The sequence below is a fragment of the Pseudopodoces humilis genome, chromosome 1, assembly GCF_049639895.1.
Source record: "Pseudopodoces humilis isolate 2021_Gansu_Grassland_sample_001 chromosome 1, ASM4963989v1, whole genome shotgun sequence".
Lineage (NCBI taxonomy): Eukaryota > Metazoa > Chordata > Aves > Passeriformes > Paridae > Pseudopodoces > Pseudopodoces humilis.
Genome location: NC_142200.1, coordinates 98035345 through 98062207, shown reverse-complemented (window position 1 = coordinate 98062207; position 26863 = coordinate 98035345). Strand labels below are relative to the sequence as shown.

The window sequence follows — 26863 nt, the reverse complement described above, 5'->3', positions numbered from 1 at the left end:
AAATAACACTGGTGATCATCTTGCTGCCTTTTGTTGTCTTGTCTGTTCTGAAATTGTACCAGTTCTCAGTCAGCTGTCTTTCTTTTTTCCGTGGTAAGTCATGCACAGCGTCTCTCAGGATTAATCAGGGCAGTTCCTAGTATGTTCCTCTCATTTCTGATGTTCCAGTGTAGTCATAATCTGATTTATTTATGGTCATGACCTGATTTATTAAGATATTGCAGTAATATATTGGGACTAATACAGTAATATATTGGGACTGCTTCTATGACTACCTTACAAGGGATGCACAAGGTATAAATGTGGTGGTGTAACACACATGATGGATCACCAATGTAAAAATCATGACATCAAAACCATGTTGGAGGTCCTGGCACAATATGAAAAATAATTTAAAAAATTAAAACTTTTGAACTGGTGATCCTCTACAAAATTTGTGTTGTTTTATGTTGACACAGCTTTACTTCTGCTTCCATTACAGTTCACCTGCTCCATCTCTTTAAATATTCATTGTGGCCATCTGACTGAACTGTGCTGACTGAACTAGATACCGTAGCCTCAACTGATATGCATCCCAACCTCTCCTCTTTCTTCCCTATCATCCTCTTGTCTCTCAGGCACTAAGCCTTTTACTTTTACCTGTCTTTTACTTCGAATCAGTGACTTTTCTTGGCGGTGACTTTGATGGACCATTTAAAAATGTTAGCTTCAAAGTTCATAGGCACATATGCCATAGGTAATTGCTGTCATTTGCTTTAGGAGTGTCCTCCCATCCATTTGTCTAAATAGAGCCTAACTTCTATTCAAAGGGCTGCAGAGAGGGGGGGATGAGACCCACTCTTAATAAGTTGTGTAAAGACTTACAAAAGGAATTTGATTTTCTCAACAACCTTAAACCCTTTGGTCTTGTGCTTTAATTTTGTTCCCTCTAGGATGTGATACCGTTAGAGGGATTAGGTTTGTACTTCTTCCATTTCAAAAGGAGCATGTTTCACTTTTACTTAATGACACTGGTTCACTAAGAAAAATATATGTATTTAGACTCACATTAAAGACATATTAAAAGTATCAACTGCAGAGAAACTTCAAATCAAAACTGTTCATCATATCTGCAGAGGCAACTGCATTAAGGTTGGGTAGTACCACAGCCTACATTAAAAGTTAAGTGGATTTGTGTTGCACAGAGACAAAACACATGGATAGGTGCATCGTCTGCCTCAGAGAGTGAGATCCTAAACCAATGCATATTCAAGACAAACAGAAGTTTTCATTTACTTTGATAGCTACTGGGACAGCCTCAAAGCCCCAGAACTTCAAAGAAGCTTGAAGAAGCTCTATGACTGTAATTAAAAATCCATGAAAAGTGTAAGAATTCCACCTGGTCCTCGACTAAGGGCTGCCTCTCCATCGTTTCAGATTACAGAAAAAGACCAACATTAATAGGGCATTGGTTTGGTTTTGAGAATCGGGCAGTAGGTTTGACACTCTTAACACTCATTCATGTGATCCTTTTATTTTCATACCCCATGAAAGCTTTTGGAAAAGTTATTTTCCTCTCTTTTTAATTTTTTCTAAAGCAATTTTTTTACTGTACTAAAGCTAAATGTGTATCTTAGTTAAAAAAAGGATTATCAATATAAGAAAGCAGATCATGTTCAATTGCATCGTGATATGCTTCAATGATAGCATAGACAACTTCTCCCTCCTTCTGGTTGAGTGTTGCTAACCTTCTGCAAACTCTACGTAGGGGAGGTTCTCAAAGCAATGAATGTTGAAAAGGGTTGTGTCAGCAGAGAGGTTTTGTTGGTTTGTGATAAATGATCCCATCTTACTGCCCTTCTGACATCCACAGGCTAAGTTTAGAGCCCTGTAATTGGCAGCATTTTTGGATCAAGGTTTCAGTTATCTCTCAAAGCATGTGGAAATGTGTCATGTAAATTCTACATGTTGAGCAATATATTGATGAGTCATATAATATAAAGCATGACTTAAAATATCTTTTCAAATCTACATTATACCAATCTGGTTCAGTCTACTTCTGCTCATCTTTATCATGTTCCATTTCTCCCTGAAAAATTCTGCATCTCCATATGTTGCCCTCACCTTTCATTAGGCCCAGATGCAAATAAAACCACTGCAACTCAGTCCTGCAAATCCTACACTGCATTGCTAAGTTGGGTCTAGAGGGACTGAGATAGTTTCTGAAGTTTCCTGAGCTCTGATGAGTGGAAAAGAGAGAAAAGACCAATTAATTAGGCAGCCCAGACTCTCTCACTTTGTTCAGGCAGCTTTTACCATAAGCAGATGGAAACTAATAGCAGGGTTTACACAGTATATCACACATGGAGGACAAATTGAAAAACAGTTCACTATTGTCTAATTGCTAAGACTGGGGAGCTACCAAGCTACCACCCCAGTAAAGCACTGGATGAGTTTTAAGAGGCCAAGGACAGGCCTCCATTCCACCCTGTGAGGGGCTGATCCTTCACTTTGCTTTTCTTGACTCCTTGTTTTTCCTTTCTATTTTAATATCTTTTCAGGTCACAGTTTTTCCAGTGAAATTTCCTCAATTTGCTGTTTACCCTAGGTTCAACGAAGTTGTCTGTGCCTGATGTTTACTTTTGTGTATTTCTAGCCACTGTGCTTTCTCACCATGTCTGTTTCTATCTCAAGAGCCTGAGCCCAGATTGTGCAGCTGGACTTTATCATATTCAGCCTTCAGGTCATGCAAGGCCCCAACCTGGGAATGAGGATTGAAAACAGGCTCCTCAGAGAAACTCTGACTGTGGATGCACTTCTGCCGGTTGCTAAGAAATTCTGAAGATAGGGATGTTTTTCTCATGTGAACATGAGTGTAGGTAGGCATCTTTGTGAAAACAGGACTCAGCACCTGATGCCTTAAGTCATGATTTTTCTTCTCTGAGTGGGAAGAGCATGAGGTGAGATTGCTACCACCCATTTGTCTAGTAATAGTCTAGCATTTGGAGCACCTACCCTGCAAAGGGCAGCATGAGGTTTGGGACTTGCTAAAAGCCTTGTCTCTCAAATCCCATGAGAGTGCTGTAAGCAGCAGTCTGGAGGGCAATTACTCTGCAGTCTGTGGCAACAGCCATTCCTGGATTTTCAGCAGGTGCCTGCACACACAGGGCTGCCCTGACAGAGCTCAGGAACAGCTTTGAAGCAGCCCATGCCCCAGCATGGCTCTCTGCAGGGCTGTGGTGAAGACTACAAGGGAGTTTCCTGGCATTAGGTAGACCTTACTTCCCCACAGTCCCAGTGAAATCCTGCAAATAGACCAAAAAATATGCAATCAGGCTGGAATGTCGTGAGCTTCAGAGCTTAAGTTTTACATACTCAGAAATCTGAGTATGTTTGCTTTCCAAGTCTATTTGACAAGGGGTGGAGAGATAATTTTCGGGGAAACTCAATATGAATGGTTAATAGCTTTAGTCCTCGTGAAGCAAATTTGTATCCCTAACTTTCCCATGAATTCTTAAGACATTCTTAAAATATTTCCTGCAAGTTTTTCATCCTATTTTTGCTCCAGGGTTTAAACTGATGGGACAGAAGTGCCTGACCATTCTATGGACTTCTTCCCATGAGCACCTCAGCACGGTCCAGGCACAGACCTTGACTTCTACCTGCAAAATGGAGCTCCAGACAGCTCAGTTCAGTTCTCTCTGCTGCCAGCAAGGTGGAGTAACACAATGTCAACTTTGCACCAAGTCTGAGGCGATGTAATGAGAAAAAAGATTTCCCAAGAAAGCTCCCCTTCTTCCTTTTCAAAAATACCCTTAACTTTTAATCTTGTTTTTGGATTTTATAAGCATTTTAGCAGATACAGGCTAAGAGGAAGAAAGGGGTTTTTTCGCAGAAATGTAGAGAAAGATCAGAAGAAACTTGTTTCTCCCTTGACGTACAGAACAGGTGAAGGCTTCAAAGACTTTTTCATGGGTAGATACAAACTATACTGCGACAATTAGCTTCGTGTGTATCACTGTTCTGACCCATGCCTCTGCACCATTTCTCAGCAGTCCTTTTGTTCTCCTTGTTAAGGTGCGTGTCAGCTCTGACGTAGTGATACTACTGACACCTGTACTCAGTCCACTAACACTCTTAAATTTATTTATTGCTCATCTACTATGCCACTAACCTTGATCAAAAATTCTTCTCTTGACATTGAAGGGGACATGATTAGAGCTTTTGCTTCAAAAGAAAAGTAGGATGGTACTTGAGAATACTGGGTTTGAACAAAGCTACACTGAGGTGAAGAGAAGCCTGGGCACAGTGAAAAATATTCCAGCAGGTTCTGCTCACATATTTTCTGCAAATCCTTACCCCATCTACGGGAAACCCTTATTCCAGAGCAGCACCAAGAAGAGCTGCCTTTATCTTCAGTCTGCTTTCTAGCCCTGTTCCCCATTTTCCTTAGCATGACAGGTTTTATTTTAGTTTCCCTGTTTTACAGGTGTTCAGGGACTACAGAGTAGTACATGAAGTCCATGACCTCTCTCTACACAGCAATGCATTTATTATTGATTATACAAGATGCATTCATCTAAAGGCATTTGCAGTTTAAAAAAAAAAATTAATTGATATGTCAAAGCTATTAATCTATTGGTAATTAAGATTTACTAAAGGTTTTCCTTCTGAAAGCACATTTTTGAGACCTACAGTCAGGAGGTATCGTTATTGTGTAGTTAGCTCTCTCGTCTTCTTCATGTCATTTCTGAAATACAACAGAGAGAAGAGTAGCAATGTGTGAACATTTCTCAATACTGTTTTGAAGAGGGGAAAAGGAAAAGAGAAGGTGTTGAAATTTAATTTTCATTTTTACCAAGGCTGCCTCTGATAAAAGCTGCAAGAAGCTGCAAAAAGATGCCTCTAAAATAAGACTAGCATAACATTATTAGCTAAAGACTTCTTTTCCCCACAGTGTGAGAAAAATCAGTCTCTCATGCCAAGGACTAGGAAGAGTTTGGTTCCTATAGCGACTGTTATAGCAACTGTTAGCATCCAAAGTGTCTTTTCATCTAATGATAGAAATAGTTCAAATTTCCTTCTAGAGACAGTCTCTGGATTAGTGGAGTGTTTATTGTCATGCATACATTTACAATAAGGTGAAACAGTTCAGAAATGGAGACTGGGGGAGGACCAAATAAAGTTCTGCTGTGACGTGAATGCAAAGAATATTTTGCCTATCCCTGCTGTTTGTTGGTAGCTCTTTTAAATGCTGCAGAAACCTTCCTGGGGAAAAAGAACAAAACAAAATGAACAATAAAAAAAAACCCAGAACAAGACAGATGTGGGTATATATGTGCTGAATAATGCACTGGCCACAGCTAAATAAGAATCTCTTAAGCAAGTCAGGCCATTTACAGGTAAGACTATTTTAACTGACCCCAGGGACTACTTCTCACAGCATCTGTCTAGGACACCACTGGAATGAATAATATAGCTGGAGCCCTTGTGAATGAAATATTTTCTTTATGTAAAGAGAAATGCATGTTGCAACTTTTCAGTGTGCTGCTCTTCCTAATTTTGATAAAGGAATCAAAATTACTGGCATACCCAAAGTTCTGATGCAGAGGACAGGCATCAAATTCACTTTGGGATACCTTGGAAAAATTGATGGATTGCAGTAAGAGAAGTCAGGACAAATCTAGCTCAGTTAGGAACAAATAATGTACTGAGAAAGAAGAGTGGGGACAGGTAAATGAGGATCCTTGATAATCAAAAGCTGGGGTCATCTTTGGAGAGTCTGTAGGTTTAAAATCTGACTTTTGACCACACGATTTAAAGCAGCAGAATCTACAACTTGACAGACTCCAGACAGGCACTCCAGGGATGCCTTTCTGAAGTCTGGATTAACTCTTTGCTATGTGTCCTAGTTTAGGGCAAATTAGGGAGGAAAAACTCCAAATGGGGATTTCCTCAGGGAAATGCTCCCTCCCCACCAACTGATCCGGGAAAAGGAAAAAAAAAAAAAAATTCTTGGAGAGAAGTGGAAAAAGCTGTTTATTTAACAGAAATTGAATAATATTAAATAATAAAACCTCTCGCTGTTCGATGGGATGGCAAGTCTAGGAAGAAAAAAAGTCCTTTTCATGTGATGTAGCTCGGCTCGCTCAGGTTCTTATCAGTCCCTCCGGCGCTGGAAAGTGCCGAGGCCCAGGCCCCGGTGGGCCACAGGCGTGAGCTCCCGGGGTTTGGCTGGGTGTTCAGTCCAGAGCAGGCTTGCACAGATCCAAGAAAAGGAAAAAAACAAAGGTCCAGGGAACTCCTCTGCCTCAGCTAGCTAAAGCTAACTAAAAAGCCAGAGAGAAGCTCTGTCCCGCTGTCTGTCCGTGCTGCAGACACCACAGTCCAGGAGCGGGATGTGTGGGAGTGATGTTTTTCTTTAACACAAACTGCGCGCTTCTTCTTCCCCCTCTCTTGCTCTCAAAGCCAGTCTTAAAGGTGCAGAACTTAATATATAACATAAACCAGACGATTGGGGATACCAGTATCATAAAGTCACCCCAGGACACTATGTTATATGGTATTCATGATGAAAGTGTCTCTCCTGTGGCCAGAAGTCACATTATTCCCTGCAGATCATGGCTTTTTGGGACATGCCTGATGTGTCTAGGACTAGTAGCATGAGTTTGGCAGTGCTGCTTTTTGCAAGCCATCTTCTGTATCCATGCAAGCAGATCCCTGGTTGCTCTAAATCGTTATTTGCTTCCTTGAAAGCAGTGAGTATAAAGGCAAGAAATTCTGCAGGACAGGCCTCCAACCTCCACAGTCTAGCTTCAACTGACCAGGAAGAAAAATTTCCTGATATTTAGAAAATGACATGTCAGATACTAAACCAGCACAATCAACTGACAGTGGTTTATCTTCTTCAAGAAAAAAATTGCATGGCTTTCATAATGACATAAATGTATTCATAATTTTGCATGTATATATTATCTTGCATTTCATGGCCTTTTTAAATTAGGGGCACACACAGAATAGATATGGCTAGTCTCTTTTCTCCAAATTTTAAACATTTCAGGATTAGGACTACACATCTTTTTGCTACATCACTCCTTCTAGCCCACAGAAGTGGTGGAAGCAATGGCACTGTGTAAATGTGCATTAGCACTGGGAATAAAAGCAGAGAGGCTAGATAATGCTATGTGATGTGTGCATAATGCCATTAGGAGCCAATTCATAAGCAAAGAGTAATTTAGGGAATCATATTGGTGCTATGCATGCCAAGACCCCTTCACAAATGCCTAACCTGAGAGAGGAACTCACTAGTGGTCAGGGATTCCCCAAAGAGAAGGCAAGATTGTGCTGGAATGACTTTAAAGACAAATTTAAAAAGAGAGAGAGTAACTGTTACAATATTAATTTTTATTGTTATGCAAACCAAAAGGTGTGCGTTTCCAGATAATACCGTAAATACTAAGAATTTTGTACACATATTTGATGGGAAAGAGAAAAGGAGGGGTATGGAAAAATTCACATGGACAAATGAACTTTTTAACTGAGACTGACTTTTCTTTCAGGAAAGAACCAAAGGATGTTCTACAAAAAGTCTTTCTGTCCTTTTTACATGACAGGTAAAAAGAAAGAGATTTCTGGTTCTGGCCTGTGTCCTTCTGACCGAAAAGATGAAATGTGCCAAGCACATTTAAGTTCAGATTTTTGAAAAGCAGTTTTCAAAGTTCTTTTGATACTGACCTCAGATAGACTAAAGGAGCCTGAATTTTGGTTGGTACTTATTGTGTGGTGGGTGTCCTTCCTATGTGGGACAGTTCATATGTTATCAGTATAATTCACCAAAATTCATCTTCTGTGCAGCTCACTGTACTTTTAATTACGAAGAGCATCAGGAGGAGGCCAACCAAAGCATAAGTATGCTGATCAGCATTCATTCCTAATGCTGGAATCAGTATTCTATTCACAACCTATCAAGGCACTGTTGCCATCTAAAAGATGAACATAAAGCCAATTTCTTTGCACAGGCCCCACTGCAACAGGTCCATATTGCCAGTTATCCTTGCTGAGGGGAGGAGGGAACTGTGGATCCCTGCAACTCCGGGCGTGCTGAACCTCATTCCTGGATCTCAAGAAATCTTCTTCTTATTACCCTAGTCTTGTCCCTAAGTTTGTATTTTATTGACACATCACACCAGCTGCAGAAAAAGTAAAAAATACTGGTGTTAACAAAGTGATATTTAGTTATTCACTCCTCCTACCCCCACCTGCCCATCCTAAAGGACTCTGGATCTCTTGTCACGTCTTTTTATCTACTTGCACTGCCTCAGACCTGAAAAGATTCACTCAAAGGCAGCAGTAATACCAGGAATTCACTCTCCAGAAGTTGTCTGGGCTTTTTTTATATTTGAAGTTAATTTCTCTGTTTTTTTCAGGGAAGAGGACTTGGAGGATAGAAGGAACATAACCCCCTCCCCCACAAGTCCAGCATGGTCATCCATGTCCTGTGAATGCTATCCAGGTGTGAATTTCCTATGGAAAAATCACCAGTGCTTGTTCTGTGAGCGAGCTCTGCAGCCCTTCATTAGTCATACTTTCCCATGTAAAGCTCATTTTACGTAGTTTCAGAGCCTGGGGTGTCAACCCAGAAATTTGCTGATTGAAGTCAGCAGGAAAGATTTTCCAGAGTAACAAAGTGAGGCCATTGTTGAAGACCACCTACCTGTATGTAGCTCTGTGAAGCTAGATAGATTCAAATAATCAGGCTGAAATCAAAGGGCACCTTTCAGATAAAATGCTTCCCTGTGATGGAGCTAGTGTTCTGTGCTGGAACATAAGTACCAGTTCAACATATGTTGATAGCACTTTAATGGATGAGAGGTGTTGATCTAAAGGTATGGCAATGAAGAAAAACCTAAAAAAAATAAATAGATATGTATTTGTCTTTAACAACAAGAATTTTAATTAAAAACGAGGGTCTAAATATTAAAATATAGAACATGTATGGGTTTTAATTTAAGATGTTTACTAAAATTTTCCTAAATTTTTACTGGATTTAGAACTACATTTATTTTATGAAAGCATTTTTCTTTTGATGCATGTCTTCCACTGTTCCTTACTTTCCTTTTTATGTGAGACAGACAGCTCTTCCCTCCCTGACTCACATACAAAAGTCAGCAAGACCTACAGAAACTGCCCAGATAATTTAGACAGTCTTTTGCTGCCCATTACATGCTGACCTAAACTGCAAGTATACTACCAAGTTGTCACATGTAAAAGAAGATTTAAAATTCAAGTCCTGTACACCTGAAACCTTTGATTTTCTCATATTGTTTTCCCATGCTTGTTATTCTATTAGTCCCATCTTGCCTTGGTTTTTTATCCATACATTCTGCCTCCCCAAACCCACACTACAGTGAGATTTCAACTCCCAGGCTGCCCTGTAGTTTCATTTCCCGCCCCCATTTTCCACTGCACTGAATATTAAAGTGGTGTGCTTATAACGGGAATGTCTTTTATCTGCCACATGTAGTGTGAATTGTGAGTGTCCATATGCTGTGATTTGTAGAGATGCAAGCCACTTGTTACTCTATTTTAATTATTATTGCAATGGAGATGGCTGCAAGGTACCTGCCAATTTTTTCTATCATCAATAGTGTAAAATTGACTCCTTTGGACTAGGAAAAAAAAAAAAAAATTTACTGCTTTACACAAATGAAGAGTGATCAGTATAGCAGAAATGTGTGATGATGCACCATGTTGATGAGCCAGAAATTATCCAGATTTCTTCCTTTTCTGACTAGCATTTTGGGTGAACAGGGATCAACAGCTGGAAAAAGTGGTGACATAGCAGTTGTACTAATATTTACTTTTTCCTTTCCCTTTAAATATTTTATGTTGAAAAATCACCATTCCCCTAGGAGCATTTTTCTATGAATGACTGCTATTCAGGAGGGAAACTGAAATAAAATCTGATTTTAAAATAAAACCAAATAAACAAGAACAATAAAATAGGGAGAAAATGGGGTAAATTGTAGTAAAGGATTATTCATTTTGAAATATCATCTATTTCAGACTAAAGCATGAGCAATACACAGAGAAAACTTTGCTTTGAAACACATCTAAATAGAGAAATTTTCTCTGAAGTATTAATTACAATAAATGTTATATGAAACAGACAGAGAGTATGGAGAGAACAGCCTGATTATTTGCTAATAATTACTTTTGAAAATCTAGTTGATGGAGAGCAACACACACATTGATAAACCAGCTAGTGAAAAAGAATTGGCTGTTGTCCAAGGCCATTAAATGGGGCAAAGCCAGTGCAGGTCAACTGACTGCAAAGGAAGAGACTGGCTGTCTAACTAAGAACATATTTTCATTCTCCTCATCCACTGGCATGAAAAAGCATTTTTAGGCTTGGTGACGAGGGTTCTACTACAATATCAGACAGCGGGGATCTAAAGGGCACAAAAGAGTGTCGTCCTCTCTCCCTCTCCTAGCCCAAAGGCAACCAAATGCACTCTGTTCTGCTGATACTTCCTACCTTTGCTACCCTTTGGTGAAGATAATGCATGAATAATCAGTTAAGACCACCTCTTTTCATGATTTTTTTTTTTTAGTCATTCTTGAAGTGGTGGAATCAGAAGCCAAACTGGCCAGAAAGAGATACTCTGAAGATGTGAAAAATTACCTCAAAGAATTTAAGAGCCCTATGCACACTGAGATTTTGTTTTGATCTTTCACCAGTTTAAGAGCATTGTAAGACATTACTATAATCTTTTCGACAAAATAATTTCCTTGGTTACTGTGATACATTTTCTTTGGTTTTCTGCATTTGTTTTGGGTTTGGGGTTCTTTGCGTGATTACTTCTTTCTTTTTAAATAATATTTACATGAGAATTAAGTAAGTACCTACTCTTACTAAACATTACTACTGCTGCAGTTGGCATGTTAAATCAGCTTCTTAATAGTACAGGAAAATGTGTCAGGCGCATGTGAGACTGAGCAGATGTCAGAAATACAGAGTCTCAGGAAACACAGCTGGACTTACTAAATGTGTGAGACATTTTCTTTTGGCAGGTAGAAGACCTTCTGATTTGTGTTTTATACCAATGTGAAAAATCTATGAAAAGTACTATGAACGTAGGACAGTTCCCTAAAGAAGGATACAGGCTCAGGCTAAGAGAGTTGAGTTCCATTGTTTTGCTTTGTCTTGCTTTGCTGTGGTTGCTGCTGGATTTCTACTCTCCATATCAGGGAACTCCACATTTGGCCAAAAACCAGAAATAAATGCCAGGAGTGATTTTGGGGCTTGGTATCTAGGAAGGATAACTTTGCCAACCTTGAGTGTCTGGTGCTGCGTGATCCCTAGAAGATTTTGGGGTTCTTGAGTTACAGGGGAGGACAGAGACTTTTGCTATGACTGCTCTTCAGTTTTAATTTAAAGTTGTAAATTCAGAAATAAGATCAAAACCACAGAACCAGTTTGGAACCAGTTTATTGCTGTTGGTTGCTACACTGAGAAAGGAGCGAGGAATGGATGGGAGGAGGATGTCGAGAGCAGCACAATGGCAAGTCAGGTGTAACACATTCAGCAGCACGGCCACGTAACCCCAGAACAGCTGATGGCTGTGCCAAAAAGCCGAGCCCGGGCCGAGCCGGGGGGTGCAGATCCCCTAACCGCAGCACCCACCTACTGCACTTGATGCTGCAGCCCCCAAACAAAAGTGTTAAACGAGTTTGGACCTGGAAGTGACTCTGCCTTGGTGGAAACTTCCAGGGGAGTAAGTTTCTCTGGCTGTACAAGGGGGCTTGTGCCAGTAGCGGAGGCAGCCATCAGCTGTGCTTCTAGAAATCATCATCCCCGTTATCTCTCTTGACGTGTTTTATTACCTAGAGGAATCGCCTCATCTCCAGGAGACAACACTTTCCGTCCTGGGCTCCCGACAACCGCCTCCCCGGGGGCCAGGGGCGGCCGGGGGCGGGGGGCCCGCGGCTCACCTGAGGCGGCGGCGGTGGCCACGCCTCTCCCTGCTGTGTCTTTAAAGCCCTCCTCCTCATCTTCCTCCTCCATCCCTCCATCGCCGCTGCCGCTTGTAGCCGCCGGGCTCTGCCTCGCCCGCCTTCTCTTCCCCACCCTCCCTGTCCCCGCCGCCAGCCATGGCCGACATGAAGACCGGCATCTTCGCCAAAAACGTTCAGAAACGCCTCAACCGCGCCCAGGAGAAGGTGCGCTGCGGGGCGGGGGAACCGCTGGGAAGGGGCGGAGGGGGAAGAAGGGTGCGGCGGCGGTACCCGGGCTCCGCGAGAGGATGCGGCTCCGCTCGCCCCCAGCGCCCGCCGCTGCGGCTCCCCCTGTGCCAGCCCGCGGGGAGCCGGGCGGGGGCCGGGGTTGCCGCCGTTATTACATAACTGACCCATTTCGCGGTGCCCCGGGCCCCGCCGGCCGCCCGCTGCCCGCCCGCCGGCGGCACCTGCCGCAGGCCCGGGCCGGCCGCCGCGCCCTCGCCCTTGAGGGCCCGCCCGCGGGGCTGGCACCGCGCCGCTCCCGGGGCAGCCGCGCTGCTTTCCCGGCCCGCGCGGAGAGCGCGGGCTCGGTTCGCCTCGCCTCACCGCCCGCCGCCAGCCCTCCTAAGAGGATTGCCTTTCCTTTAATATCCGCGCCGGCTCGACCCCGGCTGCGGCGATCCGCCTTGCTGCAGCCGCGGCGTGACAGACACCGCTGCGTGTGGTGACAGGAGCCCGCGGGGGCCGGGGTGCTGGCGGGGCCCGCGCCCGCTTCAGCGGCCGCTGGGTTTTGGGCAGCGTCTCGGGATGTCATGAGGCTGGTCGGAATGTTCCGCAGCTGACAGCGTGTGCTGCTTAGGGAAGCCGGTACCGATTCTAGCGTTCTTGAACCCTGGAAATGAACAACGGGCCAAGTCGGGCAGAATTTGCAGGAGTTCGTGACCAAAGACCAGGGCCTTATGGGCCGCTGTTCGTTTGTTCATCTTCATTAATGAAAGCTGATAGGTATAATTGATCTGCACAAATAGCTCCTGTGTAGCTGTTGTGTGTGTCAAAACAGGATCATAGCTACAGATATTAGGCCCAACAGGAAAGCATTTGCGTGTGACTATATGTAGCAGCAGTGTCTGCTGTTAGCACAGTTTATGATAAAGCTGTTGCCAGCATGAATTTTGCCAACAGAATTGTCAGGAAGTGTTGCAAGCCTTTTGAGGGTTAATAAAGCCTTTATACCCCTCTAGCATATATCCTGTATTGTTATGCGGTTTAAGTAGTAGGGCTCTGAATTAAGAAAGATTATTTTATGAGCGTATTGCTTATACTTCACTGCCTATAAATCCTCATTTTCTTTTTGTCCAGCTACTGAATTCTGTGGAGCTCCAGGAGCAGGAAAAAATGCAACAATTGATATGTTGAAAAGTCCTATACATAATTGTGTTATTATCAAAAAATCTAATAGTTGAGGCTGTCACAGACTAGCGATTAATTTTCCCTTTCAAATACTCCTGTCTAGCTCACCAGGTTATAAAGTACTAGCCTTTCCAACACCTAAGTCATGATGCGTTTCCATTCTTGCAGATTTGGACTGCAACTGTTTTCAGGTAGAGTACATAAATAGTCTTTAATAGTTCAAAGAGATCTGATTACTTTATGGTGTGAGTTGACTTGGGTTTGTAGTTGGAGTAGAAGCCTAAAAATACTGTTTGTTTCCTTATGTCTTTGTCAGTGTGGTTATGATTAACCATCTGGAAAAGCACTGGTGCAAGTTATAATCGCATGTACTGCTTCAAGCTGTGTCTGTTCCAGCGTGGGGGTCCTGCTCACAGAAATGTGGGGGCATACCAGGGAGGACACCTTAATGTGAATACCTGAGATACCCCATACCTCTCAAAGACTGCTCATGCACTACCCCCAAGACAGGTGCCTTGAGTCTGATGGTTGCCTTGGGTGCAAATTGAAGATGCTGCTGGGCTCTGACAGATGGTCTGCTCTACCTCCACTTTGGTGATCAACCACGCTAACAAGGGGGAGATCTGTCTAGTTTGATTTTCATGTATTGCAGTCAGGCATCTGGCAATTTTGGCTTCCTTATAGTGTCTGTGGTGGTAATTTCTTATATCAGTGGTCTAAAAGTTGCTTATTTTCAGGGTTATTTATATGATGTTAATGACCTTACACAGAGTAGATCATAGTACCAGCAGTCTGACACAAAGTAGGTCACAATACCATGTAGCTCTGTATCCTTGTCTCCTCCTTGCTGGCAAATGAATTGTTATTACATGAGATGTGCATGTGTACTCTTTCATGTCTACATTTCTGGTTAGCTTTGAGTTCATTTATGTCTATACAACATAAAATCCTTCATTATTTTGACTGAAACTTTACTAAAAAAAAAAAGTCCCAAAATGGGGCTGATTGAGTTTCGTTTATTTGTTTTGGGTACTTGATGACAAGTAATTTTTTTTCTAGGAGTTGAAAATGTATGATTTGTCTGATTCATGATGGTGTGGACAGGATGGCATTGTGACAGGTGTGTAATATCACACTGGCCTAAAGAGGTTTTAAATACATTGAGTTGTTTTTATCTTGATGCTTATATTGTATTTGTGCACCTTCAGTTTACTGAATGTGTTCTTACAGATCAATATTTTATAAGGTCTTTTTGCATTGTTTTCTATTGTGGATGCAACATATGTATTAAAAACATGGAGTGGCTCTAAAACATAGACCTTAATTTTAGTTTTCAGTGATGCTTTTGATACTCTCACAGGATCCTGCTGGATAAAATGACCAGCCCCCAGCTGGATAAACACATCATGCAGTGGGTGAGCAGCTGGCTCACAGGTTGGTGTCAAAGGGTTACAGTCAATGGGGTGACACCAAACTGGTGATCTGTTACTAGTGGGGTTCCTCATGGCTTCATCCTCAGCTCAGTGCTCTTCAACATCTTCACAAATTACTAGGCTGCAGGACTAGTAAGGTATATCCCTAGTAAGGGATACTAAGCAAGTTTGCAGATGATATAAAACTGGGAGGAGCTGTTGACTCCCTTGAAGGCAGCAGAGAGGCCCAGAAGAGAGAACTTGACAAATCAGAGGGCTGGGTAATCCCCAATCAAATGAAGTTCAGCAAGAGAAAGTGCCAGATTCTGCACCTGGGATGGGTCAACCCTGGATGTACAGACAGACTGGGGAACAAGACACTGGAGAGCAGCACCATGGAAAGGGACCTGGGGGTCCTGGTCGACAGAAAGTTGAATGTGAGTCAGCAGTGCCTGCACAGCCAGGAGGGTCACTCATGTGCTGGGGAGCATCAGGCACAGCATTGGCAGCTGGGCAAGGGAGGGAGTTGTCCTGCTCTGCTCTCCTACAGCCTCACCTCAAGTGCTGGGGGGAAGTTTTGGGTGCCACAATATAAGATACAAAACTATTAGAGAGCACCCTAAAAGCAAGCTAATGAAGATCATGAACTGCCATGAGGGAAGGCTTCAAGTATGAGTGGCTGAGGTCGCTTGGTCACTTTACCCTGGAGAAGAGGAGACTGAGGGGAGATCTTATAGTATTTTACAACTTATTCATGAGGGGGAGAAGATGGTCACAGCACCAAGCCTGACAGATTTCAAGAACTGATTGGACAATGCTCTTGGGCACATGATGTGACTCTTGGGGATGGTTCTGTGCAGGGCTGACTCAATGATCCTTGTGGGTCCCTTCCAACTCAGTTTATTCTGTGATTCTGATTCATTTATGGAAGCTATTTTTCTAATAATGCCATCATTTTCTTTGGTTTCTTGCTGTCTAGGAGAAATTTTAGTTGCACAGTGTAGGTAGTGTGTGTGTGTCTGGTCACTATTTACATGACAGAAGCTAAATAACTGGAAAATTTAATATTGAGCAGATCTCTATCTTGCATTAGAAGTGATACTCTGAGAGTTATATAGAAATAGTAGTTGGCTGCTCTATTTTTCACATCATCCAGCTGATGATGCTTTATGTGGTGGCATATGTGTCCTGACACCCTGATTTTGAATCCGTGAGTGTGCCGTCTTAAAATCCTCTGGTCATCACATTTCTTCAATTACTTTTACCCCAAAATGCAGGAAGTGTGGACATGCTGAGCTTGCAGCATTTGTTAAAATCTGCCAAAAGTCAGCTGAAGAAAATGGATGAAAGTTTTAAAAGGACAAGATCGATTTAGGAGACTACATCCCAGCCATAAAAATTAATGAAATGTCAATGTGCTTAAAATGAAACCAGAACAGATGTTTGGATAACCAAGGCTCACTGAGTCAATTCTAAGGACAAGGTTACTTGAATGAAGAGGCTGAATTTGTCTCCCCAGGTTTCTTTGGAAAATTCCATTTAAGCTAATAACCCAATGTATAACACAACTTATCTCCTTGTCCTCTCTTCTATAACCCAACAACTCTAATTGAATAGAATAATTCAGCTGGGAGAGACCTACAGTGACCATCTAGTCCCACTGCCTGACCAGCTCAGGGCTGACCAAAGTTAAATCATGGCTTTAAGGGCACTGTCCAAATGCCTCTTCAGCTCTGACAGGCAGAGCAGGGAGGGAGGCATTGACCACCTCTCCAGGAAGCCTGTTCCAGGTTTTGGCCACCTTGGAGTCACGAAATGTTTCCTCATGTTAAGTCTGAGCTTCCCCTGATGGACGCAGCTTGGAGCCATTCCCAGTGTCCTAGCACTGGGAGAGGAAGAAGGGCTCACCACCTCCCTCACTGCTTCCCTCCTCAGGAAGCTGTAGGCAGCAGTGAGGTCACCCCTCAGCCTCCTCCTCTCCAAACCAGACAAGCCCAGTGCCCTCAGCCACTCCCCAGAGCACATTCCTGCCAGCCCCTTCCCCTGCTTTGGTGCCCTTCTCAGGGCTCAGTTCAAATGCCTTCACATCCTTTTCAAACGGTGGGGCCCAGAACTGCACACAGTACTCGAGTGAGGCTGCACCATTGCTGAATTCAGCAGGATGATCACCTCTCCTGGCTGGCTGGTGATGCTGTGTTTGATGTACCCCAGGATGAGGTTTGACCTCTTGGCTGTCAGGGCACACCCACTGCTGATCCCATTGAGCTTTCTGCCCAGCAGCATTCCCAAATCCCTTTTTGTAGGGCTGCTCTCCAGCCACTCTCCCAGTTCAGACTCGTGTCTGGGATTACTCCATCCCAGGTGCTGAATCATGCATAGTTCTAGCACCCTCAGGTTTGTAACAGTAAACTACTGTCTAATAATCTAAAATGTTGGCCCCACAGATATTATAAAATGTATTATACTGAAGTCATTACAGTATTATGACTGGCCTTGACATTTGTGGCCCTGCTGGCACAAGCACACACAGTGATGAGGCAACTCCACCTCTGAAGAGCTAATTCTTAATCTCTAAGTTTATAAACAAAACCAACAACAAGTCAACAAATTCTCATGTAAATAGTATGGTCTAAACTATGCAGATGATCTTTTTCTGTCTTCAGGTTCAAGTGTAATGAAAACTTGAATTTCCTTTTTAAAAGTCTTTTCATTTTTTTATAGAAATTATAGAAAAGATGGAGTGCAAATAGTTATCTGGCCCATCCTACTACAAAAGTGGAATTAACTGTACATAAAATTATTCCTCAGGAATTATTTTCTTGACAGCTTTTTTAAGTTTGTAATGGTGGAGATTTTGCAGGTTCCCTAAATTGATTTGTACCTTTGCTTCAGTCAGAAAGTTCTCTTCTCATAGAAGTAAATGTCTTTTTTTGCACTTCAATTTTTTTATTCCCCATTCTAGCTTTCCTTGTTGTAGGGGAATGTTTTCTTTCTTCTTGCCTCAAAATTTGGAAGTGGTTTTCCTCTTTTGTCAGTGTTCCCTCTGATCTAACTGGAAACAGTAGATCTTAATAAAATATTGATTGCTTTCACATTTTAGTTTCTAATGTACAGGTTAAAAGGTTAGAGGTACGTTTTGGTTTTCTGGGTGCAAAGCATGGAAGAAAGGGGAGAGAAAAAAACCCCAAGGCTCCTTCCTATTAGGTTCTCATATGATATTTCCCCTGGTTTGTAAGGAAAGGTAATCTGTTTCTTCTTTCCCAGTTTTCCTCATCTATGCAGTATTAACCGTGATCCTGTAAGTTGTTACATAATACACTCCTCATTGTCATTTAGTTTCCACAAAACAAGGAAGTGCTGATTCTTAAGTTTTAAGGGGATCCATAGCTCTGTGTTCACTGGCCAAAGCATTATTAGTATCAATGTGGCCTCATCCTCTGTTCTTGCTCGACAATTTCATCTTTTATTCTTCCCATTTCATTTAGCATGGGTCCCTTCCTCTGTGGTTCTCTCTGTGCTTCACTTAAACCCTCTATTAAAAATAAAGTAAAACTTTTAATAATCTAATTCATTTGGTTTGGGTCTTGACTGCCTTCTTCACTACATCTTGCTTCTCTAGCAGGTCATCTATTTGGCATTGTTATATTATCTAAGACTTAATGTTTCTGACCCAAGGAATGCCCCGTGGTAGCTGTCAGTGGTCAGTGGTCTCCACTCTGCATGCCACCTTCATGTTGTGGCACTGTTGAGAGTGTGACTTCATGGGCACTTGGAGGAGAAATGTTGAGGTGGTATCTGGAAATTGCTGGAATTTCTGCGCTGGATTGATCACCAGTGTCTGCCTCTTAGGATGTGTGCTGGACCCTGGTGCAACCAGTTGCTGTAGATGGCAAGGGGAAGAGAGCAGTAGATGAGTTTAGGAAAGGAGAATGCAAGCTGCTTTTCACCTCAGTGGCCCAGATTTTATTCACTGGCTAGGAGGAACAGTGAAGAAAACTGCCCAGCATCTGTCATAGCAGGATATTTCAGGATATCAGGAGACAAATGGCAGAGAAAATCAGGCTAGGTATAAGGTGTGAGTGAGCATGGAAGGGGAGAGCAGCATGCCTGTGCTCACCTTTCCTGCAAAACAACTGTCCAGGCTGTGGGCAGCCTCTCTTAGTGGCGTGCCAAGCCACTGTAGGATGATGGACAGTATACTGACCTTGCAAGAAAACAAAAATAAAGGGTGAAGAATGCCCTTTAGCAACATTTTGAATGTGATGTGAATAGGACTGTAGCTCCCTGAACTCGCCTGAAGATGGCAGGGAGATTTTTCATTTGCCTAAAATATACACAGAGGGATTCAACCCCACCAAAACCCTGATCAGGCAGCAGTCACTGCTAGTCTCAGGGACTGCAGTGTGCAGGGAGAAGGAGTAGAAGAAGGTGGCTCTGCTGCTTTGATACGGAGGGCATTTTCCTTAGGGAGCAGTTGTTTGGTTTAGTTCATTGGACTCTGCTGCAATCTCAGCTGCTTGGAGCCTCCAATCCAGAGTGTTTTGAGTGCTGGGTCACTCTTCCCTAAATGTTCTGTGGCATCAGCATCAGTGCTATGCGACACTGCATCTTTGCTGTTCTTGAATGCAGAATCATTTATTCGAGACTTAATGAGTGGCTAGTTAGTCGGTAGCTGTCAGAATGATAAACCAATGACCAACTCCGGAAAGCATTTGTGTCATGTTTGGTCATGTTGAGTCTTTGCTAATTGGAGTTTATTAATTGTTTAAGAGGGCATGGTAAAACTTAGGGTGCAGGAAACACACATGTAACAACACATTTCTGCTTGTGTTATGAGAAGGCTAAGCAGGAAATACCCTGTTCCTCTCTGTAGCAGCTGTACCTTTCTTTCTGTTGTCTCAATAATTATTCTTTGTTATCTGTAGGATATTAGCACCTGTGAGATTCTGCAGAATTGGGGACAAAACTAATTACAAGTGAATAATGGTGTGGACAAGCACTTAGTTGGTCAAATTCTGTATAGACAATTTCTCAATGTTGGTAGGGCAGAGGGAATGCTCAGAGGCCTTTCAGTGGGCAGGGTCACAAAAAAGTCAGGGACTGTACCACACTTCAGGGCTCTGGGCTCAGATTCCCAATGCCCTGCTATTGCTACTTACTGTTGTGCCTTCTTTTTCTTTCTACCTCTTTTCTGACAAAAAGCTCCTTCTTACTTACAGATAAGATCCTCTGCTTAGTTCTTCCTGTCTCTGTAGCAGATCAATTCTTTGATGCTGCCTTGAAATCTCAACTTTCTCACTTGTAGTGGATTTAACGCTGGCTAAAATCACCAGTGCACCTAGTAGAATTATTTCTTTATTTCCTGCTGAGAGATATGAATTAGGAGGAGGGCAAAGCAAACTCAAAACTTAAAAGGTATAAAGAAAACTTTATTAACAGAATTAAAATAATATTAAGAATCAGAATAAAAACATCATAACACTCCTCGTCCCCTCTCCATGACTTCTTTTCTTTCCCAACTGACAACATAGAGACAAAACCTGGGATTTTTCCATCAGTTACCACCCCTGCAATAGTCTTTTATCAGTTCTTGTAGAGAGAGGACTTTGTCACGCCATGCCATGGAGACTTCTCTACAAGAAACAGTCCTCTCATGGCTTCAGTGTCACAGTGAATCAGCTGCCTGGGAAAGGAAAATCTGTTTGCAGTGTGAAAGTCCCTCCCATGCCTTGCAGCTTTCCCGAAGCTGCTTTGACATGGGCCATGTCAACTTATGGGGTACTATTTTAAGGATCAGCCGTTCCAGCATAAAAACCCAAAAGTTCTTTTATCTCTGACAATAGAGGCTTTTCTTCTTCTATCCATGGGGTAAAGTTTCTCATCTCTGTCTCTGCTCAAGCTTCTCACTGGATTACAGCTTTTCAGCATCCACACGCTCCAGCACGAGTGCCCTTTTCTCATGGGCTGTGGGTGAATGCTGCATCCCCCCATGCACCTCATGAATTACAGGGAAAAAAATGAAGTCTGATACATCAAAAATATATCTTTACCACAGCTTTACAAAGAGAATTTCAGCCGAAGGCATCTCCTCAATCCCCTCCTAACTAGAATTTGACTCCTTTATTGACCTCAGAGTTCCATGTTGTTTTCCTTACGTGCCTTCATCCTTTCCTTTTCCTGAGATGGGAGAGAACTGGTGCTCATAGGTTGATTTGTTCTCAAGCTTTATCAATTTAAACAGTTTTTATAGAGTTCTGCAATGCTGAAAGGTTGCTCTCATCCAGGCTGTTTACTGGGGAGATCGCTCCCCGTGCCTCTCGCTGCTGCTCACGGGGTCTTGGCCAGCACCACGTGAGCCATGCCGGCCACCAGCTCCACTCAGCGCTTTTCTTCATGTGGAGTGTGGGGAACAAGGAAAGCTGCTGCTGCTTTTGTCCTTCTGTCTGCAGCATGGCTGGCTAAAAGCGGCTAAACAAAGTTCATTGTGAGTCCTGCCGAAGCAGCCACGGGCACCTGCGGCTGTCATGGTTGCACCGATTTTGGCCATGTGGCTGCTCCTGGTACAAGATGCCATGGTCACTCTTGGCCCCCAACTACTCCTCCAGCGCTGACTGCAGGGCCACTCTCAGCATTGGTCCTGGCCGCATGGTTGTTCCTGGTGCTGATGTAGCCCTTGGCTGGCATGGCCCAGAAGTGCCGCTGGAAAAAGGACCCGTGGGCTTCAGGAAGGGGCCCAGCCCCACTGGGAAGGGGCCCCAGCTGCCCACAGGGACAGGGCCTGGTGAACTCCCCAGTGAGGGGCTCAGCAGCCCACTTGCCACCCCTCGGGGGCAGAAAATCTCGTCTGGGCTGCATGGGGCCCAGCCATGTGGGGCCAGTCCAACCAGCACACACTTACCTCTGCAACAGCCATGAGCCAAGTGAGCGATTTCCCGGCCTTGCCCGCCTTTAAAATGTGAAAATGTGAGGCGGACTCAGCTTCTAATGTTTTATTAGGCTGTCAATTCTCAGAGCTAGACACCTATTGGTTTTTGCTAGGCACAGAGGAAGCTCTTAGCAGCCCCTCCCAGAAAAATAATTTCCACGGGTGGCTCCTTCCCTTCTCAGCAAATGTCAATTAATGCAAAACCAGCATCACTTTCTAAGCCCACTTCTTGGTACCCACAATCTTGCTAAATCTGTGGTTTGTATTGATACAGAGGCCAATGCTACAGTCTATGAACTGCAGTCTATCCTCTTTATCTATGACATGAAAGAGGAGAATATGTACACATGAGCCTGCATATGCTTGAAAAACCCTGACTATCCTGCTTTTCTCAGGATAAATTGAAAGACGTGCTAGGAGTAGGTTGGTGTTTTATTTTTAATGAAGTAGAGGTTTAAGAAAATAAAAGTTGCTAAAGAACACAGTTAATAAGAATTTCCTTTCTAGATTGTGATCCTTGGTAAGCAGTTAGTTGTGTCTTTACAGAAGTATAGGGGGTTAACAGTATGTAGCAGAGGTAGGTGGTGGTCTGTAATGCCATAAGAACAGTTATTTATACTGATGATTCATGCTTTATGTCTCACCAAAGCCCAGTGAAATGACCCACATGTACAAGCTTAATACACATTTAGCATAAAGTAGAAGGAGATGAAACACTGAATACAGAGAAGAAGCTTGGTTAAATATAGGCAGTCCATTTTCTGCAGAGAATAATTGGTCTTTGAGATCTGAAAAATGACACTGATTTTTCACATAAAATGCATGGATTAGTTTTTAGATCCAGGAAGTTGTTTAAAGACTTATTTGCATGTAGGACATGCAGAGGAATAAATTAAAATATTATGTTCCTTTTAAACCTGCACAGATCTGTGTGTGGATGTTGTTGCTTGTTGCAACAAGGCTTCCTGTTGTTTAACTTGCTATTGTAACCTAAATCCTTGTTAGTTTATGTGTATCTTTTCACACTGGTGTAGCTATTCTATGCAGTTTGAATGAACTTTTTAAATATAGAAGAGACACTGCAGAAACAGATCTGCTGAGAACATGAAATATTTTTTTTCAAAATGACGTTACCAGTAATTTTAACTATAGGACAAACTTTAGTCCTGTAAAAATCATAAGGAATGGTTAATGAGGGTAATCGGAGAGGAAAGAATTTAATTGCCTTATGTTTTTCAAATCTGTACTAACCAAATTCTTATCAGAGGTGAGACAGTAGCTGTGGATGAAAGGCAGAACACAGGAGACAGAAGCGAAAGAACAGTACGTAGGTGTACTGAGGCCTGAAGAGAGGCAAGAGCATGGCTCAGTTTAGAGGCTGATTGGGCCGGGGCAGGCATTCCCGTGGTTTATCTTGCTCAGGAGAGAAACTCTTCAGCAGAAAAGTGCATGCAAGTAACTGAAGACAGGCAAAGGCTGGTTAGCTGCTGCTACCACAGCATGGTCACTGCAGGACACAGTCAGGAAATGGTAAAGGAGTGGATTTATACCATGTGAAGCAGTGAGTGGAAAACAAGCACAACAGAATGAGGTTAACGTTCATGGTTAGCTGAAGGCCAAACACAAGCTGTGCTTTTGGAGGTGTGATGTGAATTTGAAATATGGAATTTGGATTTAAAGTGATGTGGAAACCTAACGGTGCAAGGAGATTTCTTTGATTTTAAAAAATAGCACAGACCTCCTTCTCTAGCCTTCAATGGCTTCTGGATTAATTAGTAAAGAAATGAATATACTCCTTATGATGTGAGAGTATTGCAAACTGCCAAAATGTGATTTTATTGATAGTACATCTCTAAACATTGTTCTGCTTAATTCTCAGTCAAAATGTGCAGGCAGAGTCAATACCAGGAAAGTTATATCTTCATGTTTGTTAAACTTTCCTTTTCCTTCCTTATCTCTTTCAGTTTCCCTTGTGTCATCCTTTCTTTACTGCTTGCTCTTTCCCGTTGTCTCTTATGCATCTCACCAAAAAAGTTGTTGCAGACATAACCACCAAAGCCATTTAGAAAATTATTTGACTTCTGTTGCTTGATAGGTGAGCCTGGTTTCACACTTTGGATTGGTTAAAAATCAGTACTGAGCCTCCAAACGTTGTAGGCTATGAAAGAATACTGGATGTTCATTTCATTTTATTTGTTTCCTGTTGTGCATGAGAGGAGGGACAGATGGTGCTGCTGGAACAAGGCTCTATTCCCTCAGGGTCTGCAGGGCTGACCAAGGTCCTCCCTGTGTGGGGGAAAACTGGGAATAAAGTGACAGCATCGCATATTGGCAGTGCTGAGTATCTGGAGAAAAACTAAAAGACAGGGAAGGAGAAATGGAGAGACAAGTTGCCGGGTAATTAAGACAGTAATTAGGCATTGTGGGAACTGCAAATGTGCAAGGTGAATGAGCCTGCAGTGGGCTACATTCATAAGCTTTGCTTTTATCGGGAGCTTCAACTGAGTTCACAGGAACTTCACCCAACTTGTAGCCTTAGGGTTAAGCCCAGCAGTGCTGTCACTCCAGATTCGGTGAAGTCAAGGTGCTGCTTGTATCCCAGGGCTTTTGGGCTTACTCCTGCTCTCTATTCTTGTGCTAAAAAAAAACCAAAAAACCCTCATGTGAGATTTATGCTTCCAGGGTCTGAAAAGCCTGTTTCAGAGACTACAAACCTCACTGATACTGTGCAGAGCTGAACAGGGTTTTATTCTTAACACCACCCCGGCATCATGTTTTCCTGTAATATCAATCCAAGAACATAGTTGTTGTAAGCATAGTGCCAGAATCTTTTATGCAAAGTTTCATATTAGGGTAAAAATAAACAGTAATTCAGAAGCTGGCTGAGAATCTACATTGATTTGACAGCCAAACTGAGAAGCAAATCGGGAAGAGATTCAGGAAACCCTTAGATGGCAAACACACACATGCCATTCGAATGGCATCTTAATTCCTAAACTAGTCACTCCTCCAAAAGTCATGACTTAGCACTTTCCATAGGAAGATGGAGAGGAACAAGCTCCATCAAATATGGACTGGAAAATATTTTGGATAAAGAGCACGTGTTTACAGACTGCAGGATGAATGCAAACTTGAGTACAGTGTGTTTTTCTCAGAGTTTCAACCTGGATCATGCCTGTTTCTATAGTGAGGGCTGTTTTCCCTTAGGCAATGTTCATCTAGAAAAGAAATACAAAAAGTGTACCCCATAAAAGAAGGATATTTTAAAAAAGGCACTGTGCAGTATTGAGATTGCTAAGTAACTTCTCTGAAGGCCCTGTTTTTGTGAGCGATAAATATTTTTTCCCTCTAGTATCCAATTTCCAGTTTGCCTCAAAGAACTTACACCAATATTGTTTTGCTAATGCCCATCAGTAGCGCAACCTACCAAAGGCTTACCATGAAGTTTGTGATTAATACTGCTGTTGGATTACTCAGTAGCATCTGTTATCAGAAGTGTTGATGGGATTCAGAATAGTCATATCAACCTGACTCAGACTTTTCCCTTCTCTGACTCAAAGGATATTTTTTACACTCTTTTATACAGAAAGATTCCTTACTTGCATATAAGCAGTCACCAATCAAGCAAATTTTATTACATATTAATGCATCTTGGAATTTTTTGCGAACTGAATGGATCTAAAAAAGCAACCAGTGTGAAGTCAGTCTCAAATGCCAAGCACTTGCTATTCCTCCTCTCTCACTCTGAAGCTCAGGGTATTTTCAGTTCTTCAGAGGGGGTCTTATCATTACATGTTGAACAAAAAAAACCAAAACCACCTCTGGTGGACTGTGATGGATCTCTGTCTTTGTTAAGTCTTGTGAAAAAAAAGTGAAAATAGCAAAGGGTTCAAGAAGAGCTTTCTAAAAGTGTCACAAACTAATTTCTACCCTAAGATATGTATGCCATCACATGCCAACAGGTTTTGTCTACATCTAAACCGGCTTTAGCTATGCCAGAAGTCAACAGAATGTTTTCAATCACACCAAAATTACTTGCTGTACTACTAAAATGTGTTAAAAATAGAGTAAGTTTTGTCTAAGGTTTTTAGCTCTAGGACTTTCAACAGAGCTCAGTTCCCACTGCCTACCTCATCTAATTTCAAGTTGTTGGTAAGTCAGTTCCTTATTCATGAACATGCCTTTCTGTGCTGCTAGCACCTATTCAATTGTGGTTTGGAGTGTTTCCACATTATATCCTTCACTTATCTAGAAATCATTACTCTGGGGAGACACAAAGAGTACAGGTTTAGGTTCCTCAGGGAAAGCACGCTCTGTTGTCTGCATCTCATCTTCATCCAGTGTCTCCCCTAGTGAAGCAAGGGTTCTCCAAGCCTTCAATTGGTGTGGTCTCACCTGGAAAGTCCCATGCCTGACCAGGTGTATATCTGTGCACTTCAGGAGAGTGGGTTACACTCATGTTCACCCAGATCTGCACCCTGAACACAGTAAGTCTGGTCCTTATGGTATTAGCAAAGTAAGTTGTTGAGAGCACATAATTTTCTCATTTCCCAACCTAATGCTTTTGTGCAAAGACTTTGGGCCAGTCTAGTTTGATGTACAACAACAAAGTTTCTAACGGTTACAAATCGGGGACATGTAAAAGTCATACACGTGATACTGACACATGCCCAGGCTGTGCATCCCTTGAAATGAGAATAGTCATTGGAATCATTGGGAAACTAATTGATCACTGCTCTGTCAAGGGATGTTGGTTGCAATGGGAAGCTGGTAGACAAGCAATATATGATTAAGATGAAAAGCCACTAGATAAGTTCCGTGCTTTTACCACATTTGCTTGAGGTTCTTTCTGTCCTTTGCTTTGTAGGTCATCCCACAACAGAATACAACTTCTATCTAAAGTTTTACTAAAACATTCCACATCCTCTACAATGACCTTTTCCATTTTACTTAGGTACTATGATTAAAAAAATGTCTTTCACATAATTTTATGCCAATATGGAGAGTAAGCATGCTCATGTTTAATATAAATTGAACCCAAACAGATGGCTGGATAACTGTTTGATGCTATGAGAATTAAAGAATTCAGCCTTAAAGCACTTATAATTTATTAAACAATGAAGAACCTGTGTATGAT

At 42.4% G+C, this 26863-nt stretch overlaps 1 protein-coding gene across 8 annotated transcripts in view; it reads left to right on the top strand.

Annotated features, from left to right (window-relative positions):
* Positions 1 to 12036: 12036 nt before the first annotated feature.
* The window catches only part of AMPH (amphiphysin), a 123419-nt gene continuing 108592 nt past the window's right edge, over positions 12037 to 26863 (top strand). For all 8 annotated transcript variants that reach the window (XM_088053554.1, XM_088053550.1, XM_088053546.1 and 5 more), the window contains exon 1: positions 12037 to 12201. In XM_088053554.1, the coding sequence (XP_087909680.1) occupies positions 12133 to 12201 (69 nt within the window). In that variant the 5' untranslated portion in view covers positions 12037 to 12132. The remainder of the gene's footprint in view (positions 12202 to 26863) is intronic.